Source organism: Penicillium macrosclerotiorum (assembly GCF_028827735.1).
Source record: "Penicillium macrosclerotiorum strain IBT 26536 chromosome Unknown utg000009l_segment0_segment0, whole genome shotgun sequence".
Lineage (NCBI taxonomy): Eukaryota > Fungi > Ascomycota > Eurotiomycetes > Eurotiales > Aspergillaceae > Penicillium > Penicillium macrosclerotiorum.
In genome coordinates this window covers 1319675-1340134 of record NW_026643088.1, presented here as the reverse complement: position 1 = coordinate 1340134, position 20460 = coordinate 1319675, and the positions used below count along the sequence as shown (strand labels likewise).

General features: G+C 48.1%; 6 protein-coding genes across 6 annotated transcripts; 1 reads left to right on the top strand and 5 right to left on the bottom strand.

The window, feature by feature from the left end:
• Window positions 1-2325, top strand: N7462_009643 (uncharacterized protein; the record flags this gene model as incomplete). Its single annotated transcript, XM_057081357.1, has 1 exon — window positions 1-2325. The coding sequence occupies one exon, from the start codon at window positions 1-3 to the stop codon at window positions 2323-2325; it is 2325 nt and encodes a 774-aa protein (XP_056930194.1).
• An 862-nt stretch (window positions 2326-3187) lies between these two features.
• Window positions 3188-4630, bottom strand: N7462_009642 (uncharacterized protein; the record flags this gene model as incomplete). The annotated part of the gene is made up of 1 exon (XM_057081356.1): window positions 3188-4630. One exon carries the CDS (start codon window positions 4628-4630, stop codon window positions 3188-3190), a length of 1443 nt encoding a protein of 480 aa, XP_056930193.1.
• Window positions 4631-4927: 297 nt separating this feature from the next.
• N7462_009641 (Zn(II)2Cys6 transcription factor domain-containing protein) lies at window positions 4928-6471 on the bottom strand (the record flags this gene model as incomplete). The annotated part of the gene is made up of 2 exons (XM_057081355.1): window positions 4928-6294; window positions 6405-6471. 2 exons carry the CDS (start codon window positions 6469-6471, stop codon window positions 4928-4930), a joined length of 1434 nt encoding a protein of 477 aa, XP_056930192.1.
• Window positions 6472-8273: 1802 nt separating this feature from the next.
• Window positions 8274-8657, bottom strand: N7462_009640 (alpha/beta-hydrolase; the record flags this gene model as incomplete). Its single annotated transcript, XM_057081354.1, has 1 exon — window positions 8274-8657. One exon carries the CDS (start codon window positions 8655-8657, stop codon window positions 8274-8276), a length of 384 nt encoding a protein of 127 aa, XP_056930191.1.
• Window positions 8658-14848: 6191 nt separating this feature from the next.
• N7462_009639 (flavin reductase family protein) lies at window positions 14849-15568 on the bottom strand (the record flags this gene model as incomplete). The annotated part of the gene is made up of 1 exon (XM_057081353.1): window positions 14849-15568. One exon carries the CDS (start codon window positions 15566-15568, stop codon window positions 14849-14851), a length of 720 nt encoding a protein of 239 aa, XP_056930190.1.
• Window positions 15569-16467: 899 nt separating this feature from the next.
• Window positions 16468-19182, bottom strand: N7462_009638 (ankyrin repeat domain-containing protein; the record flags this gene model as incomplete). Its single annotated transcript, XM_057081352.1, has 1 exon — window positions 16468-19182. One exon carries the CDS (start codon window positions 19180-19182, stop codon window positions 16468-16470), a length of 2715 nt encoding a protein of 904 aa, XP_056930189.1.
• Between the last annotated feature and the right edge of the window lie 1278 nt (window positions 19183-20460).

The following is a 20460-nucleotide window of genomic DNA, read 5'->3' as shown; positions in this document are numbered from 1 at the left end:
ATGATGTTCAGTCACGAAGATACATTCATTGACAAAGACGAGAAAGGGGTCGTCCGTAGTCTGGACCACCTGGATTCCCCATATGTGGCGGATGTATCATCGATCGAGGGTGATGCTGTGAGCGTCAGCCAACAGTACCTGAGGGATGCTGCGACAATCTATGGAATACCGGAGGCCTACCTCAACGACCTCAACACCAGCATCACCCCGCAGCCAGGAATGACGGACCGTTCGACACCCGCACTCAACCTAGCCGGAAGCCCAAGACCACGCCACAAATGCACCGTCGTTTCTTACCAGCAAACTGTTCTTGGTTTGCCCATTTGGGAGGCTGGTTTCAGTATCACCCTGGATGAGGACTTGAATGTTATCAGCTCTGTCAGTACCATTGAGCAGAATGTCAAGACCAGAAGCCCTCAGAGAGATGCCGTGGCCCGCAATGAGCTGGATGAAAAGCGTCTTCGCAAACTTCTCGGGATTGAAGAAACCCGCCCAAAAATTGTGATCAATACACAGCGTCTCATGGTATATAAGTTCAATCCCAGTAGCCGACTGGAGACTGAGGAGGATGAGACTCAAGAGTCCGGTGTGGATGTGGCAGTCCCAACACTGGAGCTCCCACCCGTCCGGTCTAGCATTGAAGCCGGGGCCTTCTTTGTTTGCAGAGAGATATTATTTACCTGGCCTCTGCCCAACTTCGGGGATATTAACTGGAGAGTCTTCGTGGAAGTGGACACTGGAAGCGTCCTCTATCTGCGTGCATTGATGGCTTCCATCCATGCTTTTGTATACACCATGGATCCCTTCACCCGCCTCGGTGCTACCGGACCCCCGGCTTCGGCCCCAGTGTCCCAGCTCGATAATGCTAGAGAATGGAAGGAGCTGCCGGAAGTTACAGCATCTTCTCCGCAGCAGCTGGCTGGCCGTTATGTGCGAGTCCGAGATTTCGACCCTCCGGCGATTCCTCCTCCCACCAGCGCGACAGGACACTTTCGCTTCAGCGTGCCCACCGATGGCTTTGCTGCAAGCAATGCTTACTACCAAATGGCACGCCTGTTCAAGCTCTTAGAAGAGCTAAATTTTGATGTGAGATCGCTATTTGATAGCACCGCTCCCGACTCTCAATTCCCTCTCCCAGTGGACCATCGCGGGTTCAGCAATGCAGTGAACGCCAAGGCGCCCGGCAACTCTAGAGGAGATGGCTCTGGGGGATTTATATTCGGCCTTGCCGCTTCTGGCACTTCCGTGGGCATGGCCTCGGATTTCCGTGTTGCTGCGCATGAGTTCTGTCATGCTCTCTTATGGGAAGCTGTCCATAGTCCGAACTTCGGATTTGCCCATAGTGCCGGAGATGCCTTGGGCTCCATTTTCTGTGATCCGGTCAACAAACACCCCGATCGATTTAATTCTTTCCCGTGGATCACGATTGGTCGCCGTCATGATCGTTCGATCGCCAATGGCTGGGCCTGGGGAGGCACCGAGGACCGCGGAGGATATCTGAGCGAGCAGATTCTCAACACATGTCTCTTCCGGGCCTACCGATGCCTTGGGGGTGACTCTAGCGATATTGTACGTCGCAAATGGGCCTCTCGGTACATGCTCTACTTGATCATTGCGGGCATCGCATCGTTGGCAACTAGCCCCATCACCCCCACACCAACTCCGGTGCCATACGTGACTGCCATGATGTTGGCAGATCGGGGTGAGGTCTTAGGTTTCCCGGGAGGTGCTGTCAGAAAAGTCATCCGCTGGAGTTTCGAAGAACAGGGTCTCTATCAACGCCCGGGTGCACCAACTCCGGTGACCACCAGAGGTGCACCTCCTGCCGTGGATATTTATATTGACGATGGACGGAACGGTGGTTACAATTACGCATCTACCTGGGACCAGGCACCTGGCGTCTGGAACCGGCGCGCGGCGGATTCTGGTACCGTGCACCAGAATCCGCTGAAGGGTTTGGCGAACTACGGTTATGTTCGAGTGCGAAATCGTGGCACAGTGACCGTGCCTTCGGTCAGGGTAAACGCATATCACCTGGCTGACGCGGCGATATCGAGCTGGCCAGAAGGATTTGAATCCACTACCACCGGCCCAATTACTGTGACTAATATTGCACCCGGTGGTAGCAGGCTTGTGGGTCCATTTGAATGGATTCCTTTGCACAACTCTTCTCGAGACCGTCTCCTTGTCTCAGTCACTGCAGCTGGCGACCGGTCCAACATCGATCTAGCCAGTGGACTAGCCTGTGCCCGGGGTCCTATTGAAATCGATAAACTCGTCCCGTATGACAACAACATCGCTCTTCGCACAATGACCATTGCTTGAGGGGAAGAAGGTCATATAGGACACAGATTGCCCGTTGAATTCATATTTGTAGTTCAAATTGATAGTTATTTCAAATGCCTTGACAACTTATTCACGTGTTTCACTAGCAAGTTGCCACCATCACCGAGTCGCTACCCTATCAGAAAATTCAATCCTAGATACTGAATTTTGCCACCATAACATTCGATACTTGATTCAATCTGCCTAATAGGGCGCTGGTTTATCCTATGCCCTCTTTTCTTACATCCAGAACACGCTTAGTGGTAGGCTCAGCGCCTATAGTAGGCTGTTGAGAAAGCTCTGAAGCATCGTTTTGGATAGATTCAATATATGCCAGTAACGTTGAATGTAGGGATTATGTTCGTAACTGTACCGTTACTAAATCTCTAAGGCCTTATATAGGCTTAGGTCTATAGAGTAGTCTGAAGACGTTATTAGTAGTAGAGCACCTAGTTCGTTAATAGAACAGAATTAATAACTACTAAGTCTTCCTCCTAGTTATGTGTATGTCCTTATATTGAAGCCGAAATAATACATTAAATTTCTATAATAAATAATGAGATACATGAGTAATAATGCATAGAATTAACGCGTAGATTCGCCCGTTGTGCCCAGGCGGCCATTTCCTGCCTGCGGGGCCCCAGCGAGATCCATTGCTCCAGAGCACCCCTTGTTTCTTGGTGAGTCCGTAACATCATGATTTCGTGTTTTTAATTATTGTCATCGGTATTTCTCTTAGCAATCTATGCTATCGTAGAAAAGTTGCACCCATTATTCTAAGGATTATGTTGAACCTTTCCTCTTTAGATTATACCTGATCATGGCTGCGAAGCGATTTGATCACGTGCCAGATACTCAACTCTCATTTAAAGAAACCTTTGAGTCCTCCACGCTTGATACCACCCCAAATAATGAATTTAGGCCCAAAACCCTTCCCAGTATTTGCAGCATGGTCAAGTCCTTCATCATCGGGAAGAAGAACGACATTCTCCGGATATAATTTCCCCAAAACTGCCAATACAACAAGAGGGTCCTGAGTTGGTATTATGTGAATACCTCCCTCCTTTGCGGTAACGAGACCAGTGTCAGGTGTTTCCAGAATACTGGCTGGATCGTGCACCACATATAAATGGGTGGGATTGGATATTCCTTTCGCAGAAGTCTCTTCCTTGGCAGGAGAGGAATCGTTGGCCAAGTATGAGTATCGATATCCGCGGGCAATTTGGCCTAGATCAACTGTAACACGCTTGCCATTACTGAATACAAGTTCCACTTGAAGCTGCTGGGGTCCGTCGGCTTTTGAGTTTGGCAGGATGTCTACTTTCGACTGCTTGACTTGGAGGTTCGCTTTTTGGGGGAAGTTCCCCAGTTCAATTGCGGCCGTCTGGATACCATCAGGGATCTGAAGGCGGGGAGCAGTGTAATAATCAACGAAGCGATAATCGAAGACAATTTCAGTGGTCGAAGGTTTGAGCTTGGCGGGAATATATTGCAACAAGTGAAGCGGTGTTCGCTCGCCGCTTAGAAATGCGGGCAACACAGTCCCATGCATATACTGGAAGCCGTAGCCAGGATCGGCGGTACGTAAGAGCCCAGGTGCGAGAAGAGCCTTGGCATATGAGATAACGCCCTTCTGCGTGGTCTGCTTGGTCAACAGCTCGGATAAAAACTGGCTTCTCGCCGTTTCTAGGTAGCGAATTCCTCTCGCTTCCCGACTAACGGGAATGAGTACATCTTGAAAGTTCTGGAAGGGTAGGAGAGCGTCGCGAAGGAGAACCATCTGGTGCATGTATTCGTTGAAAAGTTGCATCAGATGTGGAGCGGCTCTGTCACCAAACATCAAATTAACATTGGCTGGAATCAGCAAGTGGCCTTCGCAGGGACTGCGAAGATACATTTCGGGATCGAAAGATTTAGAGCCAGAGTCGCGAGCCCATTGAACCAAGGTCTGTCCGATTCGATTAGCCTGATCCTTGATTTCTTGACGAGACGTATCGAGAGGCTCAATAAGTCGCAGTGTGGTCTCTCGCGTATCGGTGGCCAGGTTGGCCGCGAGGTTATCCAGCAGTTGGACTCGAGCTGGTTTCGCGCCGGGTGAATCGTTCCCCAGACGGAATACAACGGCATCTAGCAGAGGCGCGAAAGCTTCAACTAATTGGCGCGGGGTGTAGACACCTGAATGTAGACCCCAAACCTCTTTCAGGGGCTTAAAATCCATTGTGCCGCCGTCAGCATGAAAGCTCCAATGTTTTCCAACAGCAACCCCGAGACTCGCCATGCGGTAGATGCTGTCGGAGAACACCATGACAGAAACTAGGAAAAGAGAACTGAAATAAGATGAGCCTAAACTGTGAATGAAATAAATAATTACCCTTGTTATCAAGAGCGTACCTCTACACTAAATAGCTTGAGTGGCACATTCTCGTCCGGAGAGAGTTGGTCGCCGCGGACGGAGTTGGTTGGTCGCGACCATTAAACTCCGATCACACCTGATATCTTGTTCACTCAAGGGAGCGCAAAATGCAATATAAAAGACATCAACGGAGCTCGATGTCCTTCGTGTACTGAGTTCCGGTCCAAGCAATCATTAGTCAAGGTCGGGTCAGAATGGTGGGTGCCGTTGATTCTGTTTCCCAGGAAATTGCAACAGAGCACAGAGGACAATGAAACTCCGCAACTCATCAGAGCCCCCGAATCCAAAATTCAGGGTGACAATGGTTGTCAAAAAGTCTGAAGAGAAATTTTCTAGTAGGTTTTTCAGTGTCAAGTAGCTCGGGACTAGGTGAAATGCCGTCGAGAGGTCATGGATCGTAGGGTCCAAGTTAGCCGCACCGTATTCTATCGTGAGCCTCCACTCTTGCTCGGTTCGCGCCGACCACAGGGCATGACTACAGGGTAATGGCATGTTCAAAATGAGCTCATCATCCAGAGGTTCATAGTATGGCAGGCGACTGCCCGTATTGGGATCGTGATGACTGAGGAAATGGAGGATATTGGCGAGAAAGATGGTACGTCGCGCCGTTTCAGCGACATTCCATCGCTCAAAGTTGAGACTAGAGTCATTGGCCGACAGGAGAGACAAATCTGGGGTGCTATTATGGGACTGGATGAAGACCTGGGTCATCTTCACAAGGAAAGGGGCTTTGAGGCCCTTGGAGTGAACTTTCTGCTTCCAGCTATCTTTCCCAGTACCGTACGACACGCGCAGCTCAAGGATCCCGTACACAACCATGGCATGCAGGGCATCCCACTGCTGCATGCAGCTGTAGGTGGGGTAGTTCTGGATGAGTCGCTGGCGCTCCATATCCATTGCCTGCCGTGCGAAGCGTGCCCCATGCGCGGTTTCCATGGCAGACCCGCAGCAAACCGCCATAGACGTGTGCGCAAGCGTCGTCATATTGGGTACCTCTTCGTCGTACAAGAGGCGATGGAGGATAGGCGAAATAAAGTCATCACGTACAAGTAAATTGGGGTACTGCTCCAAAACCTGCGTCAACTCTTCAAGGGTAAATGGCCGTAAAGTGACGTCTGCTCTGGGGTCTTCCCAGGCTCCGAATGTCGCTCTTGAGAAGGGATTACCTATATGTAGCGAGTCTACGGTAGTCTTCGCAGACTCGTCTAGGTTCATTGGGTTGGACATGGACGTGCTGTTGCCTGCCGGAGCTTCTTGGGCGCTCCGCCCCACTTGCGACGACTGGGTGTTCACGACCCCTGCAAACGGCATAGACCCTGCAAATATTGCGAGATCTTCGACGAGGTCAAGGTCGAGGTCCAGCCCCAGCGCCTGCGCGTCAGATGGCGGGGGAACCGACTCATACTCGCAAGGAACTCCCCGCGTGGCACACCGCTGGCATGGACGCGAATAGGTGCATTTGGCTTTGGCCTGGGCGCACGTTATGCAAGCCTTTCGACGCGTGGCCGGCTTCTTCGGCCCTTGACATCGTCGTCGATGCCGGAGGAGCAAGTCGCCTAGATATGCCTGCCGCGTCAGTCTGGCGATTCTGCTTTAAATGCCGTTGCGGCCGCTGCTGCTATCGCGTGTTCAGCGACGGCAAAGCATCTTGGGTGAAATTACCTACGCCGCCGGTACGCTTTCAAGCAGAAATTGCAGACATGGGCCTGAGTCGTGATGTCAGCTGCTCCCATGGTGGTACTTGATCAGCACAACGTGGTTCGATCGTGAGTTGCAAAGAGCAAGAGAGTGGATTACGTGATGATCTCGCAGGATCCCCGCTTTTTACTTCGTGCTCTATCGCGACCGATCTCATTGTCCCCTTGCGCTGATTCTTTATCATGAAATATGGAGGGCAACCACACCCGAAGGGAAAGGCACAGGGAGGCAGTTCGCTGATCGAGTCAAACATCAACGTTCAAGCAAGGAATACTGCCCTTCCTTCCGAACAAAACTAACGCAAACACACAAATCCGCCTCCACCGCGAGCGATGTGCATAGTTAATTGCACGCCTCATGATTGCTGTCATTCAGTCTCTTTGGCGGATTTCCGGAGTCAATGCTGCTGAACACGAGCTCTGCATAAAATGGGCAGCTGATCTTGTCCTACCTCTGTTCTGTGATCCCTTTTCCAACACCAGAACCGGGCATCCGGGGAGCAGGAGTGCAGGTTGCACCCGATAGGGCAGGTCCCAACAGCGAGCGGAAGCTGTGGCTGAGGCAGCCACATTGGCGATGGCTCCAAAAGGACAAGCTTGAGCCGCCATCATCAGCTACCTCCATCCGATCCATTCGGCCCATTATCAAAATAGCGACGAAGGCCTTGGATCACTGGATGAAAGCACGTTGCCAAGAAAGTGGAGGCATGCGAATATCATGTCACTCAAAAAGCAGACTAAGGAAGACTACACCATTGCCAAAGCATGGAGACCAATCTCACTCCTGGTGACGCTGAGCAAGGTTCTGGAATCCGTGGTCGCTGATGGATCTCACACGCTGTGGAGATGCACGGCTTGCTCCAGACCAGCCATGTCGGAGCCCAAAAGCAACAATCCGCGTAGGTAGTTTATTTATTTTTAACTTAGAATGCGAATCCTTTAAATCTAAGTCTCGAGTCCATTAAATATATACGATATACTATAGCTTCCTACCTGATTCATTGTTAATTAATTACCTAACCGATAGCCTACTACACTGACAAGTAGCACCTTCCTATTACTATATAAAACACATAGTAAATCGAGTGTCCCTATAACAAGCTTAAGCATATAGTGATATATATAGGTCTCGCCTGTATTATGCGGCCTTCCTCAACATATATTTCTTTATCCTTAATATATGCGTGCCTTGTCGCTATCACTGTTGGGGAATACACGATCGTGCGTTACTATATCTGGGTCCTAGGCTGTTAATGCGTAAGCGCATTGACATTGTGGGCTTTTTTGCTCAATGTAAGAAGCACGTGCCTAGTGTGCTCCCTAACAATCACTGCCTAATTGTTTACTTTTCTTTGATTAGAAATCTTGAACAAAGCTCTTAAAAGAAATCATGTACTGATTTGGAAGAAAAAAGTTATTCTATGGGGGCTTCTAGCTAATTTAGCACTATAAATTACAGGCCTTCTAGATTAGGAGACGCTTTCAATAGGAATCCCCTCGGATAGTTCTCATTAATTATAATAAACTTGTCTCATTCAATCCAGGCTTCCTAGAGAATCCAGTTAGTAATTCTTCACATCGATATATTGAGACTGGCTGTCTATTATTGTAAGCATGAAAAATTTCGAGAGCAGCCTTGCTCATACAATCTACCCAACCAGTCTGGGCCTGCCAAAGAGAGGCCGAGTGTAAGACAATGTATATTCTAGAAAATGATTGAGGAAAGAACTAGCGGCAAACGGATCTTGCATATTCAGTGCTTTAATTGCTGATATCTCCGAAAGAATGTTTCCAGCTTCCGGTCTTTTCCATACCCCATAAGAAAGGATTTTGGCCCTTCACACTTTTGTCAATGGTATAGTCAAAGTAGATAAAAATTTGCTCCCAGTGTATACCACATGCCGGCCTTTGTTCAGATTTGTGGGACCCTTTCTCAGAGCTGGGTACTCCGGGAGAATTGGATCATGCCCCTTAATCTCCAACCTCAGCGACTCCCCTTCCTCGAAGCGAATGCCCCCAGCCAAAATCGGAGTTTTGAGCTCCACGACTTGACCATATGGGACTTTCTCAGATTTGTCGTGAGGAAAGAACAACTCCGTAGGCTCTCGATTTTGTTTCCTATTTTCAAGGATATCGGGTTCATCTGTTGTTGCAGCTCGCTTGGAGGCACGGAGTCGTCCGCTTGGTCCGACATACTTGTAGATGTTTTCATCCGGAATCATATCTGCGGTTGTACCAGGTTTCTGGTATTCCCAAGGAATGTTGTAATTGAGAAGTGCCTCCCCAGAGCTGTCCAGCTTTCGGAGAATGACATAGACGTCCATATCATCTAAATCCTCACATGAGATGTATAGTTTAACCTAAAAAGATATAACGTTTCTAGATCTTCCTTCGCCTAGTTGGAAGCTGTATTTATCAAAGTTATAGACTAGGCGTGGTAATGTAGTCTCCTTAATCGTTTAAGCTAGTTAATCTGTCAGAGAATAACTACTTGTACAGGGTAGAAAGCCTGTCGACTAGGTAGGAAGATAAAACGCTAAGTAAGGGAAGCAAAACACTGTTTCTTGCTATCATGGATCTCTCTATAATCCTCAATTTATGTACAAGCTTCAACACTTTCCCATATGACCAAAGCAAAGGCGATGGATCACATTACAACATGCGGTCTGACGTGGCCCATATGTAACAGAGGTAAGCAAAGGCTACAGGGACGAGGGGTTCACGAATCCCTAATGGAAGGGCACCGAACCCTTAGGGTCTTGTAGGTCATGCATCTATGTTGGGGAGAAGTAGGGCTGACCGATAAGGTGTCGAACTAACACCTGAGGTGTGAAGTTAGGAATAGCTTCATGTTGCAATATTATATGACATAATCGTACTAATACGCTAACGTGTTTCACTAGTGAGCTGCGCACACCAATGAGCTGCGCACCCTACCAACCACTACTTTTTGAAAACACTATTTTTCCACCAAAACGCCATATATTTAATTCAACTATTTACTAGGGCACCGAGTAATCTTATGCCCTATATTCCCACATCCAGAACATTGAAATACACGCTTAGTAGTAGGCCTAGCGACCTCGGTAGGCTGCTGAGGAAGCTCTGCATCATCGTTTTGAATAGCTTCAACGCTTGCTGGCAACGTTGAATCTAGAGATATAGATTCGCCGACCGTAGGATCTTGCTGCCTATATATCTGGCGAGTAGAACGTGTGCGTTTTTGACGTTTCTTGTCGTTGAATCTATGTAGTTGCCGAATCTCTTCCGCTTGTAAAACAGTGTTATGAAACGCTAGTTCAGTGCCTTTGATTAATTGATCTAGCGCTCTCTCTATAGGGCTTCCTGGCGAGCACGAGCGCTTGCGTAGTAGAGCTTTGATAGATGAAGCTTGCTTGTTAAGCTGCTTAATCGTATGTGGTGTAGTAGGCACGAAAGCACTACTCCTACTACTAGGCCTACTAGTAGTAGGTGTAGGTGTTCGAAGCGATATATTAAGCTTTGATAGGACTCGGTCGGCATCTAGCGGAACTAGGCCGGCGCTAGCGAAGCTTGATTGTATAGTGCTAGGTAGGAAGGCTTCCTGTCGTGCTAGGGTATAGGCTTCTAGGAAGTCGAGCTTATCGATATGGTTATATCCTAGGCGGGCTTGGGCCTCGATTAAGCGACCGTATGAGCGCTTTAGGATAGCAAAACATCCTATATCTAGCGGCTGTAGAAGATGTGACGAATGCGGCGGCATACAGAGTGGTATAACGTTATTTTGCTGGCAGATTTGGTCGAATTGTGGTGTTAGATGGCTTCCATGACCGTCTAATATCAATAAGCGATATTTGCCTTGCGTACGACTAGTAGTTGCTGGAATAAAGAGCTTTTCTAGCCAGCGCAGGCCTATATCATCGGTAGTCCAGCCGTTCGGTGATACTTCGATTCGCCAGTCTTTCGGTAGGTTATCAAACCAGCTAGCAATATAAACCTTCCCTTTAAATACTATACACGGCGGAAGCGAGTAGCCGGATGCCGATATAGATTCAATTGCTGTTACCCACTCCCGATTTCCAGGTTGTAGTAGAGGCTTCCGACCGTATAGATCCTTCCGTGTAACGATTCTAGTAGTAGATATCAAGCCTATTGCAAAGCCTGTTTCATCAAAGTTATAGATATCATTAGGAAGGATCCCGTTTTCATTAATCGTACGCTCTACTAGTCTAAACCACGCGCGTAGACTAGTAGGATCTTCGTTTTGCGCACGTTGATAGTCGTAGCGTCTAGAGAAGCGTGTACAGAGCTCTGGTCGTCGTTTAATATAGCGTGTTACCCAATTGACACTAATAGAAGAAGGCTTGTTATTACCACGCGTTGCTAGTAGAAGATTTGCCATATCTTGAATATGCGAAGGCCTAGGGGAAGCACCACGCGTATCAAGCGATAGGATCCACTGGCAAAGCGAATCCTCTTCTTCTTGTGTCAGTTTAAGACGTGGTGATCGTGTATCCTGGCGATTTGGAACGCCCTTTATACGCGTTCGAAGCGTGCTCTCTGGCACGCTATAAACCGCTGCTGCTTTTCGTATAGATAGGGTAGTATCATTTTGAATAGCTTTGATAGCAAGTAGTATCCTACCCTCCCTATCTGGTGATTTTGAGCGTTTTTCAGAACGTTTTGGTGGCATGGTGTATGGTAGAAGATAGTAGGTGACGCGTGGGAAGCGCGTTTTGGATGGGGTGCGCAGCTCATTGGTGTGCGCAGCTCACTAGTGAAACACGTTAGCTCTGCTAGGTCCTCTGCTAGGATTCGCTTTAATTCCTTCGTATACTAATTCGTAGGCACTAATTGAAGATATTTAGGAAGCCGTTGAATAAAGCGATACGGCTATATCTTGCTAATCGGCGGCTTTCTGTCATATGATATTGCAATATGAAGCTATTCCTAACTTTATACCTTAGGTATCAACTCGACACCTTATCGGTCAGGCTTCGTTATGACAGCCCTACTTCTCCCTAATAAGGATATATAACCTACAAGACCCTAAGGGTTCGGTGCCCTTCTATTAGGGATTCGTGAACCCCTCTTCTCTGTAGTCTTTGCTTATCTCTAACACATAGGGGCCACGTCAGACCGTATATTATAATATAATCCATCGTCTTTGCTTGGTTATGTAGGAAAAGTGTTGAAGCTTGTACATAAATTAAGGATTATAGAGAGATCTATAATAGCAAGAAACAGTGTTTTGCTTTCCTTACTTGACGTTTATCTTCCTACCTAGTCGACAGGCTTTCTACCCTGTATAAGTAGTTATTCTCTAACAGTTTTCAGCGCCGCCCAATGTCGATGAGCAAAGAAGTGCATAATTCACTTTGAACCAATATTTTCTTCAAATTTCTAGCACACTATGGCTACAAAATCATCTCAAAATATTATATTTAAAGTTCCTCACCGGGAGCCAGACTAACGCAACTGTATAAGTAATATTGCATGGTGTCGAAACTAGATAGAAGACATGATTCCTGAGCGGTTGATAAAAATATACCTATCTGCAATTAATAAGCTGTTTTTATGCCAGATTTTTGGCGCTCTATTTGTTGATAATTTGAATGAGACTGATGTCTCGCCTGCAAGAGGTAGTCAAGGCACATGACAGAGAAGGGCCACGAAGTATGTAGTTCTTTTATTAAGGTCTGTCGAAACGAGACAAATGATTCGAAAGCGGCCGGTTGAAGGATAGCTTTGTATCTACCCCTCTAGACAGGACATCCATTTCGTCTTTGGCAAGATTGACCTCGGGTGATGCAGGCTCCCATGAAACACACTAATTCGAACATGCGGAAAAATGGCTTGCACTCGCAACTTCCTAACCGGAATCATACGGAATTTGAAGTAACAGGTAGCCCACCGCCCCACACGGGTGGGCATTCACCCCGCCGATATATGCACGAGAGTTGCGGGGTGAAAGTGAAGCGATGGATCACATGGGTAGTTTCTGTTATCTGTCCAAGTTTTATGGGTCGACCGTATTAAAAGATTCATTTGGCAAACTCCGTGGGTAAATTAATGAAACGAGGAACTTCGATCGAGGTTGCCGACATTTATTCCTATAAATCTACTAATTGACGGCAAAAGTAAATGTACTATGAGCTTCCTACGTGTCAAAGCTCACGAAGAAGCTCGCCTTTCCTTCCTTCCAACGCCGTAGACAAAACGCTCGCAGAAGCCTGCGAGATGCCTCATCTCCCACAGCGCTGCAAAAACTGATCAATCGATGTATGTCATCAAATTCACAATCATTGATCCTTCTGCCTCAAACAGCCCCTGCCAGGCTTCTTTCCCTAAGATTTTCATCTCCGGCGATACGAAAGCCTCAAGGCGAATGACATTCTTGGGCGCATAGCGCGCCACTAGACCACGGCAGGAATTGCGACTCTCCAGGTTCGATTCGGATCGAGACCGCCAAGACTCAGGCTCCTGTTCCAGATTTTTGGAACTGCGATTCAACTTCAAGACTTTTGGAGTCGAACTTCAGGTCCCACAAACGTGTCAACTTGAAACCCGTGATATGCATAATTTGGGCAGTTTTGCCTGAATTTTGAGTATTCTGCTGAAACGTCTAGTCAAAGATAGGATATACTAGTCAAAAGTGAAGAAAATTAGCAATAATTAGTTCAAGGAGGTTTTTAGATTCGATTTTTATTAATTAAATGGCTTTTGATATACAAAGAGGTCTTCGTTTCGTCTTGCACGCTTTGAAACTCTCCCAGATGTACGAATATAAGAACTACTCTCTCCAAGTAGGCCACTATTATCAGGAAGAGGGATATTATATCATCTTCCTCATCATCCTCATCATCCTGGTTATCTAGTTGAATAAATGGCCCTTGATTAGCCGGCGCTGGTGTTGATTCCTTTCTTGGCCTTTTACCAAGAGCACGCTCGCTGGGTCGCTGTAGATGCTGAGATCTCGTATCTAGAGGATCATCTTCGCCGTCACTGATGAGATCAAATTCGTCCTTCTCCTTCAGAAAAGCCTTCTCTTCTCTTGCTGCATGAATCTCTTGTGTATAGAGATACTATTCAATCAAGGTCAACTGCTCTGGTTCATCATCAAACCGTGTCGTACACATTAACATCATTAGGTCTTTGATTGCTTTCGACTTCAATGAACCTCGGCGGTAGTGGCAGATATCACGAGCATAATTGAATAGCCGTTCAACACCAGAACCAGTAGCAGGAGTGGAAGGAACATCTCGCTAGGCTTGCAAGGATAGTGAACTCGTCCTGGTGGTCTTTCCAGAACATCCGCGCATTAAACAAGCGAGTACCTATTGAAAAGGTTAGTATCTAATAGTTGAGAGATAGAACGTTAACTTGCCACTTCCATTAAACGTCTAAGCTCGTCATAAGCGTTCATTTGGGACTCAATATCTGGTGATAAGCATCTCTAAGTCTGAGACCTGCGCTGCCGAGGATATACCATGGGAGTTTGGCCTAGTAGGCTATCGCCTAGGTAAGGAATCAACGAGAAATCAGATATAAAGATGTAGTAAGCCCTGTATTGAACAGACTGAATCCTAGAAAGATTCAGAAGATGCAGAAGATGGACTCTCGGATCTCAGATTAAATACACCAGACACACTTATGAATGATCTAGGAATGTGACAGGTCAGGCGGGGTAGGAGGGATAAGGTATTGAGGCCGCCATGGAAGTATTCCCTGCGGAATTCTTTATAACAGCCCACTATATGCTCAAGGACCGGGCCTAAACCCCAATCCATTTGCGGAGCAGGTGAGGTTAGGCTTGGGCCCGTGTGGGCATTAGTAATTTCTAGTTGGCAGTCTGTACGTGGCGCACCTACAACCTGGAAGGGTTGGGGGGGGGGGGGGGGGGGCGGGCGGTGTAAGGCACTAATAGGGACTTGCAAGTTCCCTTAACGGAAAGCCATCTTGATCATCATTGTACCTTAAATCTCTCGTTCCAACTTGCTAAAACCTTTCTTTGAAGAACAACACTTGATCTTATGATTCGCCTTGACGTGGCCCCTCCCATCATTCTACTGCCTATATACATATTAAACTGTGGCCCTCGTAGGCAAGTCTGACAAAGCGATGGATCGAGTGGCATCAATAGACAAACAACTCAATCACCACACACCAGGAAAGGAGAAGATATTTCGAGTTGGTTTAAGCATTGACTATAAAGGTGCAGGAACAAGTGTTATGCAGACTGTCCGGAAGAAAAGACTATACATTAGCGATCGTATGCTGAGCTAATGATCCAATTGAACCTCAGTACCCTGTAGGCTATTTACCCACTGCAATATCAAAGGAGTATCAGATTTTGATTTCATTTCTCCCACCCAGGGGGAACATCTCTGTTGTGTATCATGCACGAAATGACAAGGGAACGCCACGGAGAGTATTAAACCTGGCTTTCCATTGCTATCTCGTCGTCTGTAGGATTGGACAATACCCTATATTGTTCTTCATCGATCTTGGCAAGAATTGACTCGGAAGTCTTGTAGGGTGCGAGTCCATATAGTTCCTGAAAACTCATGATCAAGGGACGCCATTTATCTGGATCAATTCGGTTTGCATGCCCAGCCATGCGAATTTTTTCATGAACATGAGTCCTTAGAATCTTCACCTCCAGTGCGAGAAGTCTTCTTCCTCCCGTGTCTTGCATCATTTCATATACCCCCTTTAATTCGGCCTCCATTTGAGCAGGGCACTCAGCAATGCGAAGCGGTCGGACCAGCTCGGAAGCCGCAGGATTTAGGCCCGAATGTCCAAATTTATCAGGCACATACTTGTAGCCGTTCAGGCGTTTGAAGCCTGTTTCCTCGGTCGCGTCCAGTATCTTCTTCGACCCAGTTGTTCTTGCAAGTGCATTGACAGCCACGGCCATATTATCCGATGCGAGGTTAAGGACGCATTGCTTAGTGCGAATCAAATTGATCGTGGTTTGCGATCTGGATGCTAAGCCTAGCATGCATCGATTTCCGAGCCACCAGGCAGATGACATTGGCGCAATGTTGGATGTTCCATCTTCATTCTCCGTTGTTATCAACACAACCGGTGTACCCCAGTAAAATATAGGCGGGGAAATTGTTTGAGATGCAGTTGCGGAAATTGGTTCCATGGTATCCGTGAATCAGGGTATCAGGATATCGAGAGCTCTTGTGGCTTTGTAGCTCCAAGTACTCCTGCTTAGTGATTATTTATATTCCAAGCTAGTTCATTAGATAATGTTGACCAACCCCCCTTCGGTGCAGTGCATTGCTGCATAACTAGCCAATAATTATCGCATATAACTTACTATCTCTCAATGATTGGCCGTTTCAACCCGATTCTGGTTTTCTCGATAGTGCAGAAATCACTCATTATGCATTTTTCTTCTTCATCATTGGCCAGTTTGAAAAGAAGATATCAAATTCTAGGCCTTCTTTAATTACTGCTCCATAAATAGCCAATAAGCTGAGGCGGACCTGGTACCTGGCTATTATAGGCAACAGAGGTGGATATGGATCCATTACAGGCACGTGTGATTGGTCTTAGAGATCCGCACATTCTACTTGTGAGCCTTGGGTCGCACATGACCCAATGGTTCCTGGTGCATAAAGAGCGAAGGAAAGAGGGCCCAATGTTCCTCTACAACGACGTATGTATTAACGAGAATGAATTATCAAATTTATAGATAAATTAGATCCGGTCGACTTTCTAATGAGTACTTTAACAATCAAGGTAGCGTCGCTAATTATTTCTGTCACAAAAAAGCTCACTGACGTTGGTATTGTCTTCGAACGTTCCCTGAATGTAATTCTCAATGTCCCCTGGCAACTGCATCAAACATGTGCTAAAAAATGGCCCAAAACTCCCGACTAACTAGCTTCACATACATAAAACATTACATAATTCGTTTTGAATAGTTACAGAATTGGAAGACTTTCAAGGAGGTAATATATGATGATTCACAGCATTTGGCTCCAACAGCTTGAATGCCATAGAAGGCTCAAAGAGGTTACCCAGACGATAACGAAATTATCCTGAGCGAGCGTTCTTGAGCAAAAGCTGAGTCCCTTCCGGCCAGCCGGAAGCCTCAGCCATATCAAGGACCGTTTGACCTGCTTCGTCTTTCTGTGTGAAATCAACAGGACCGCCTTTCTCAATTAGAAGCTGCAGGAGCCGGAGATCACGGTTTTCAATGGTCTGCATAATCGAATTCCAGCCCCGATAGCACTTGTTCGGGTCGGCGCCCTTTTCGAGAAGCAGCTCGATCATTGAAAAATCACCATCGTCGCACCGCCGTATTGCCTTGACAATTGGCAAATGTTCTCCAGGGGCGTTGGGATCGGCGCCGCCCTCGCTCAAGAGGAAATGCACAATAGCCGAGTGACGTTCGCGCAGCGCCGTTGTTAGGGGCGAGAAGACGCCGCCATTCTTCCACTCAACACTAGCGCCGGCTGCTAGCAGTAACTTGACACTCTCCAGTTGGTTCGCCTGCACCGCCTTCTCCATGACGCCCTTGTGCGCGGCCAGGTCAGTGATGGCGGGCAATAAGAGCCGCAACAACGTCGGCGACCGGGTCGCCATGTACACGGGCCAGTCTTGCCCACGAATGCTGGGATCGGTGCCATGTGCCAGCAACCACTTCACCATCTCCGGGCGATTCTCGCGGATTGCGGTGGTGAGAGCTGTGCGGCCTAGGTCGTTACGATCATTGGGGTTGGCGCCTCCTTGCTCCACAACCCAGTGTAGGGCCTCTGGGTTATTAAACTGCACGGCGCATTCGGCGATGCCTGGCGGATAGCGGAGGTCCGCACCCGCTGTCACCAGGTCTGGAAGGAAGTGTAGGCGATTGTGGGTGATGCATTTCCAAGCTGGATACTCGGACGCCATTAAATTGGGATCGGCTCCATGGCTGAGTAGCAACGCGACAATGTCTGGTCGGTCATCACGGATGGCCGAGCACAGTGGCGTATATGTTCCGTCCTTCTTGCAGTTAGGGTCAACGCCCGCCTCTAGCAAGACGCCAACGGCATCAATACTGTTGACACTTGTCGCCTGCTCCATAATACCAGGTGTCTTTCGTATATCGGCGCCGCGTGAGAGCAGGATGTGCAGACAGTCTGGGTGGTGGACAGCGGACCAGAGTGCATGCTCAGGACCTGGTAGGTTTGGATTCGCGTGATGGTCCAGTAGAGCTTTCACAATGCTTGGCTGGTCGCTTTGTACCGCCTCACACAGCGCAGTCTTGCCTTGGTTGTCTTTATAATTGGGATCGCAGCCGGCATCTAGCAAGATCTCGACCAGGTGATGCGATGTCCGCTCGCGGATGGCCTCGATCAACAAATTTGTGCCATTGCGGGTCTCCTCATTCGGATTGCTACCATGTGCAAGAAGTAATTGCGTTAGCTCAAGATTGTTGTTGGCGATAGAAACGGCCAGGAGTGACTCAAGCTCTCCCTTCACTTTGTAGTTTGCATCGGCGCCGTGCTGTAATAATAATACCGCACCATCCACGAATGTCTGCTCTACAGTCAAAGTAAGCGGCGTTTTCCCCTGGGAATCTGGAATGTTTGGGTTCGCTTTGAAGAGCAATAGGAGCCGTATATTCTCAATGTCGCGTTGGATGACAGCTTCGTTGAGCGGATGAAAATGGTCCTGCTTGTCCGGTGACATCCCACTACTGAGTAGCTGTTCGAGCAAAGTATGATCACGCCCACGCAGGGCGGATGCAATGCTAGTGCGCGGCTTAGGGCCACCACTAGGTATCGACTGGTGGGGTACATGACGCGGCTTTGAAAACGCATCTGATGTCAATGGTCCAGGCTTTCCAGATTTCCTTGAACTAGGATCCAAGTCTATAACCCGTCTCGTGTTTATTTCCGCAAGAGAGGCCGCCGAACTTGTCTTGGTTGGATGTGGCGGCAACGGCCGATGCTCAAGGGGGGGGGATGTCTCCGCCTCTTGACTGGGATGAGAATTAAGAAAACAATTCAGGGAGAGGATCGATGACATGTCGTCCGCGATACTTTCGGGATCGTGTGTATTGTCTTGACTCGATTCTCTGGCCGCAAGATATCTCGGGCTACTTCGGAGAGTGGCGGGCGATTCCTTGGGGGGTACGGATGGTGATGAGTGTATAGAATTGGGCGATACGCTTTTGAAAGATGATACAGATTGGTCATGTTCGATGGCCATAACCTTGTTGATGCCCATCACCGATCGGCCTTTGGCTATGCGGTCGAGCGCAGCAGCCAAACTGGCGTATCCAATGCCGACCGATTCCTCCGGGTGGGCTTCACCCAGAGACCAGTGAAAAGCCATACCACTAATCTGGAGGGTTTCATTGGTTTTCTTGAGCGACTCATGAATGCGGTTGAGTTCGTGACCCGGGCGATGCCATCCTCGCTGGAGCTTGCCAAGTGTCCCACGGTGCTCATACTGCACGAGCTTCAAAATCACCTTCTCAAGATGTTGAAAATCACGGTAGGCAGCGACGAATTTCTTTTCCACCTCGTTTATGATGACCTCGGGGAGTGCGCGGTTGGCGCCAGCTAATTCGGTCACGCCAGCCTCAATGGCCCAGAGAGTACGACAAGTATCGAGGAAAGTGTGTGAAAGCTCGCGGAAGCCGTCGGGGAGGTCATTGGTGGTGCTGAGGTAGTTGAGCATATAAACCGAAATTTGGTTGCCGAGTTGCGTAGCCAAGGCTGAAACCGTGCGAATGGCTTCTTCTGCCGGAGCAGGCATGATTGCAAGGACAGGAGATTTCTTCTGAGGATCTCAAGAAAAGGAAAAAGGACTTGGAGGGGCGGAGGAGAGCACGACTCTGGCGGCAGTCCAGCTAGTTTAGATCGTCTCATCTCGAACGAGCACTAGACCGGGCACTAACAGCAAGCTAGAACGAACAGTGGACCGAGGAGGGGGCCAAGCCATGTGGCAATGCTACTGTACACAGGAGTCCGTGTCGTCTCGACTGTATCAAGATCTACGATTCATTGTGGCCGGTTCCACTTTTGATCTCGATTCCCGGCCGATTGCAAATCGGTGATCATGCCTAGTAGAGGATGATCCCGCTGAGAGAACTATACAAACTCATGAGTACAGTCAGCCCGAATATGTTGGGGCTGTCCTGCTGCGAAATTGCTCTTGAAGCGTTCTTTTGCAAGTGTCAGTATCTGCCAGCCATCTGAGACGCTCAAATTTGCGATAAATTCGACGCTTGTCTCAGGAGCCGAGTGGGCAATGCCATTGGTGTGAGCGGGGGGCCGGAGCCCTCCTACTAAAAACCCTAAGGGCAACGAATCCTTGTCGGTTGAAATAGTTGATTCAAGAGGAGCTCAAAGCCCCCACCGAGAGTGAAAACAGAAACTTAAAATTGGTTTATTCCAAGACAAGGTCCCGGCTGAGTATTGCGCCGGTGGCTTCTCTCGATCCTTCCGAAATCCTGTGCTGACTAGGGCTTTCGATTGAAGGGAGATTTAAGTTTGGGTGGCCCCGGTTGCGCCACGAAGCCAGGAAGCCCAGACGCTCTGCTGGAAAGTCTGGGCAATCCTTATCTGCACGCGGAAATTACCTCAAATCGAGTTCGGTCAACTGAATGAGTTCTGGATGGAAGAATAACCGAGACGACCGAATCACCACGACCCTCTTCTCGGATATTGATTCACGAACAGCTATTATGATCTGGGACGCTTGTGGAGTGGCATTAGACTTCATCACACGTTTCTGAAGATCTTCTCGGAAAATCAATCGCGGGAAAAAAAGGATCAGAATGTTATTAGAAGGGATAATTGAAAGGCACAACAATCATGGGCTTCTAAACATGGTCCTCCGATCTTCCGAGGTCTTCCCCCTTTGCCATTTTCCCGCCCCACGCTAAGCCTATCCGGATGGGTCACAATGCCCTCAATGAGATATAATAAAATTGGCGCAATGTTAGATTCATAGATCTCTTCAGCAACAGCTCCCGCAATGATTCTGTGACACCTAGATCCATTGGCTCTGTGGTTCCTCGAAAAACAAACA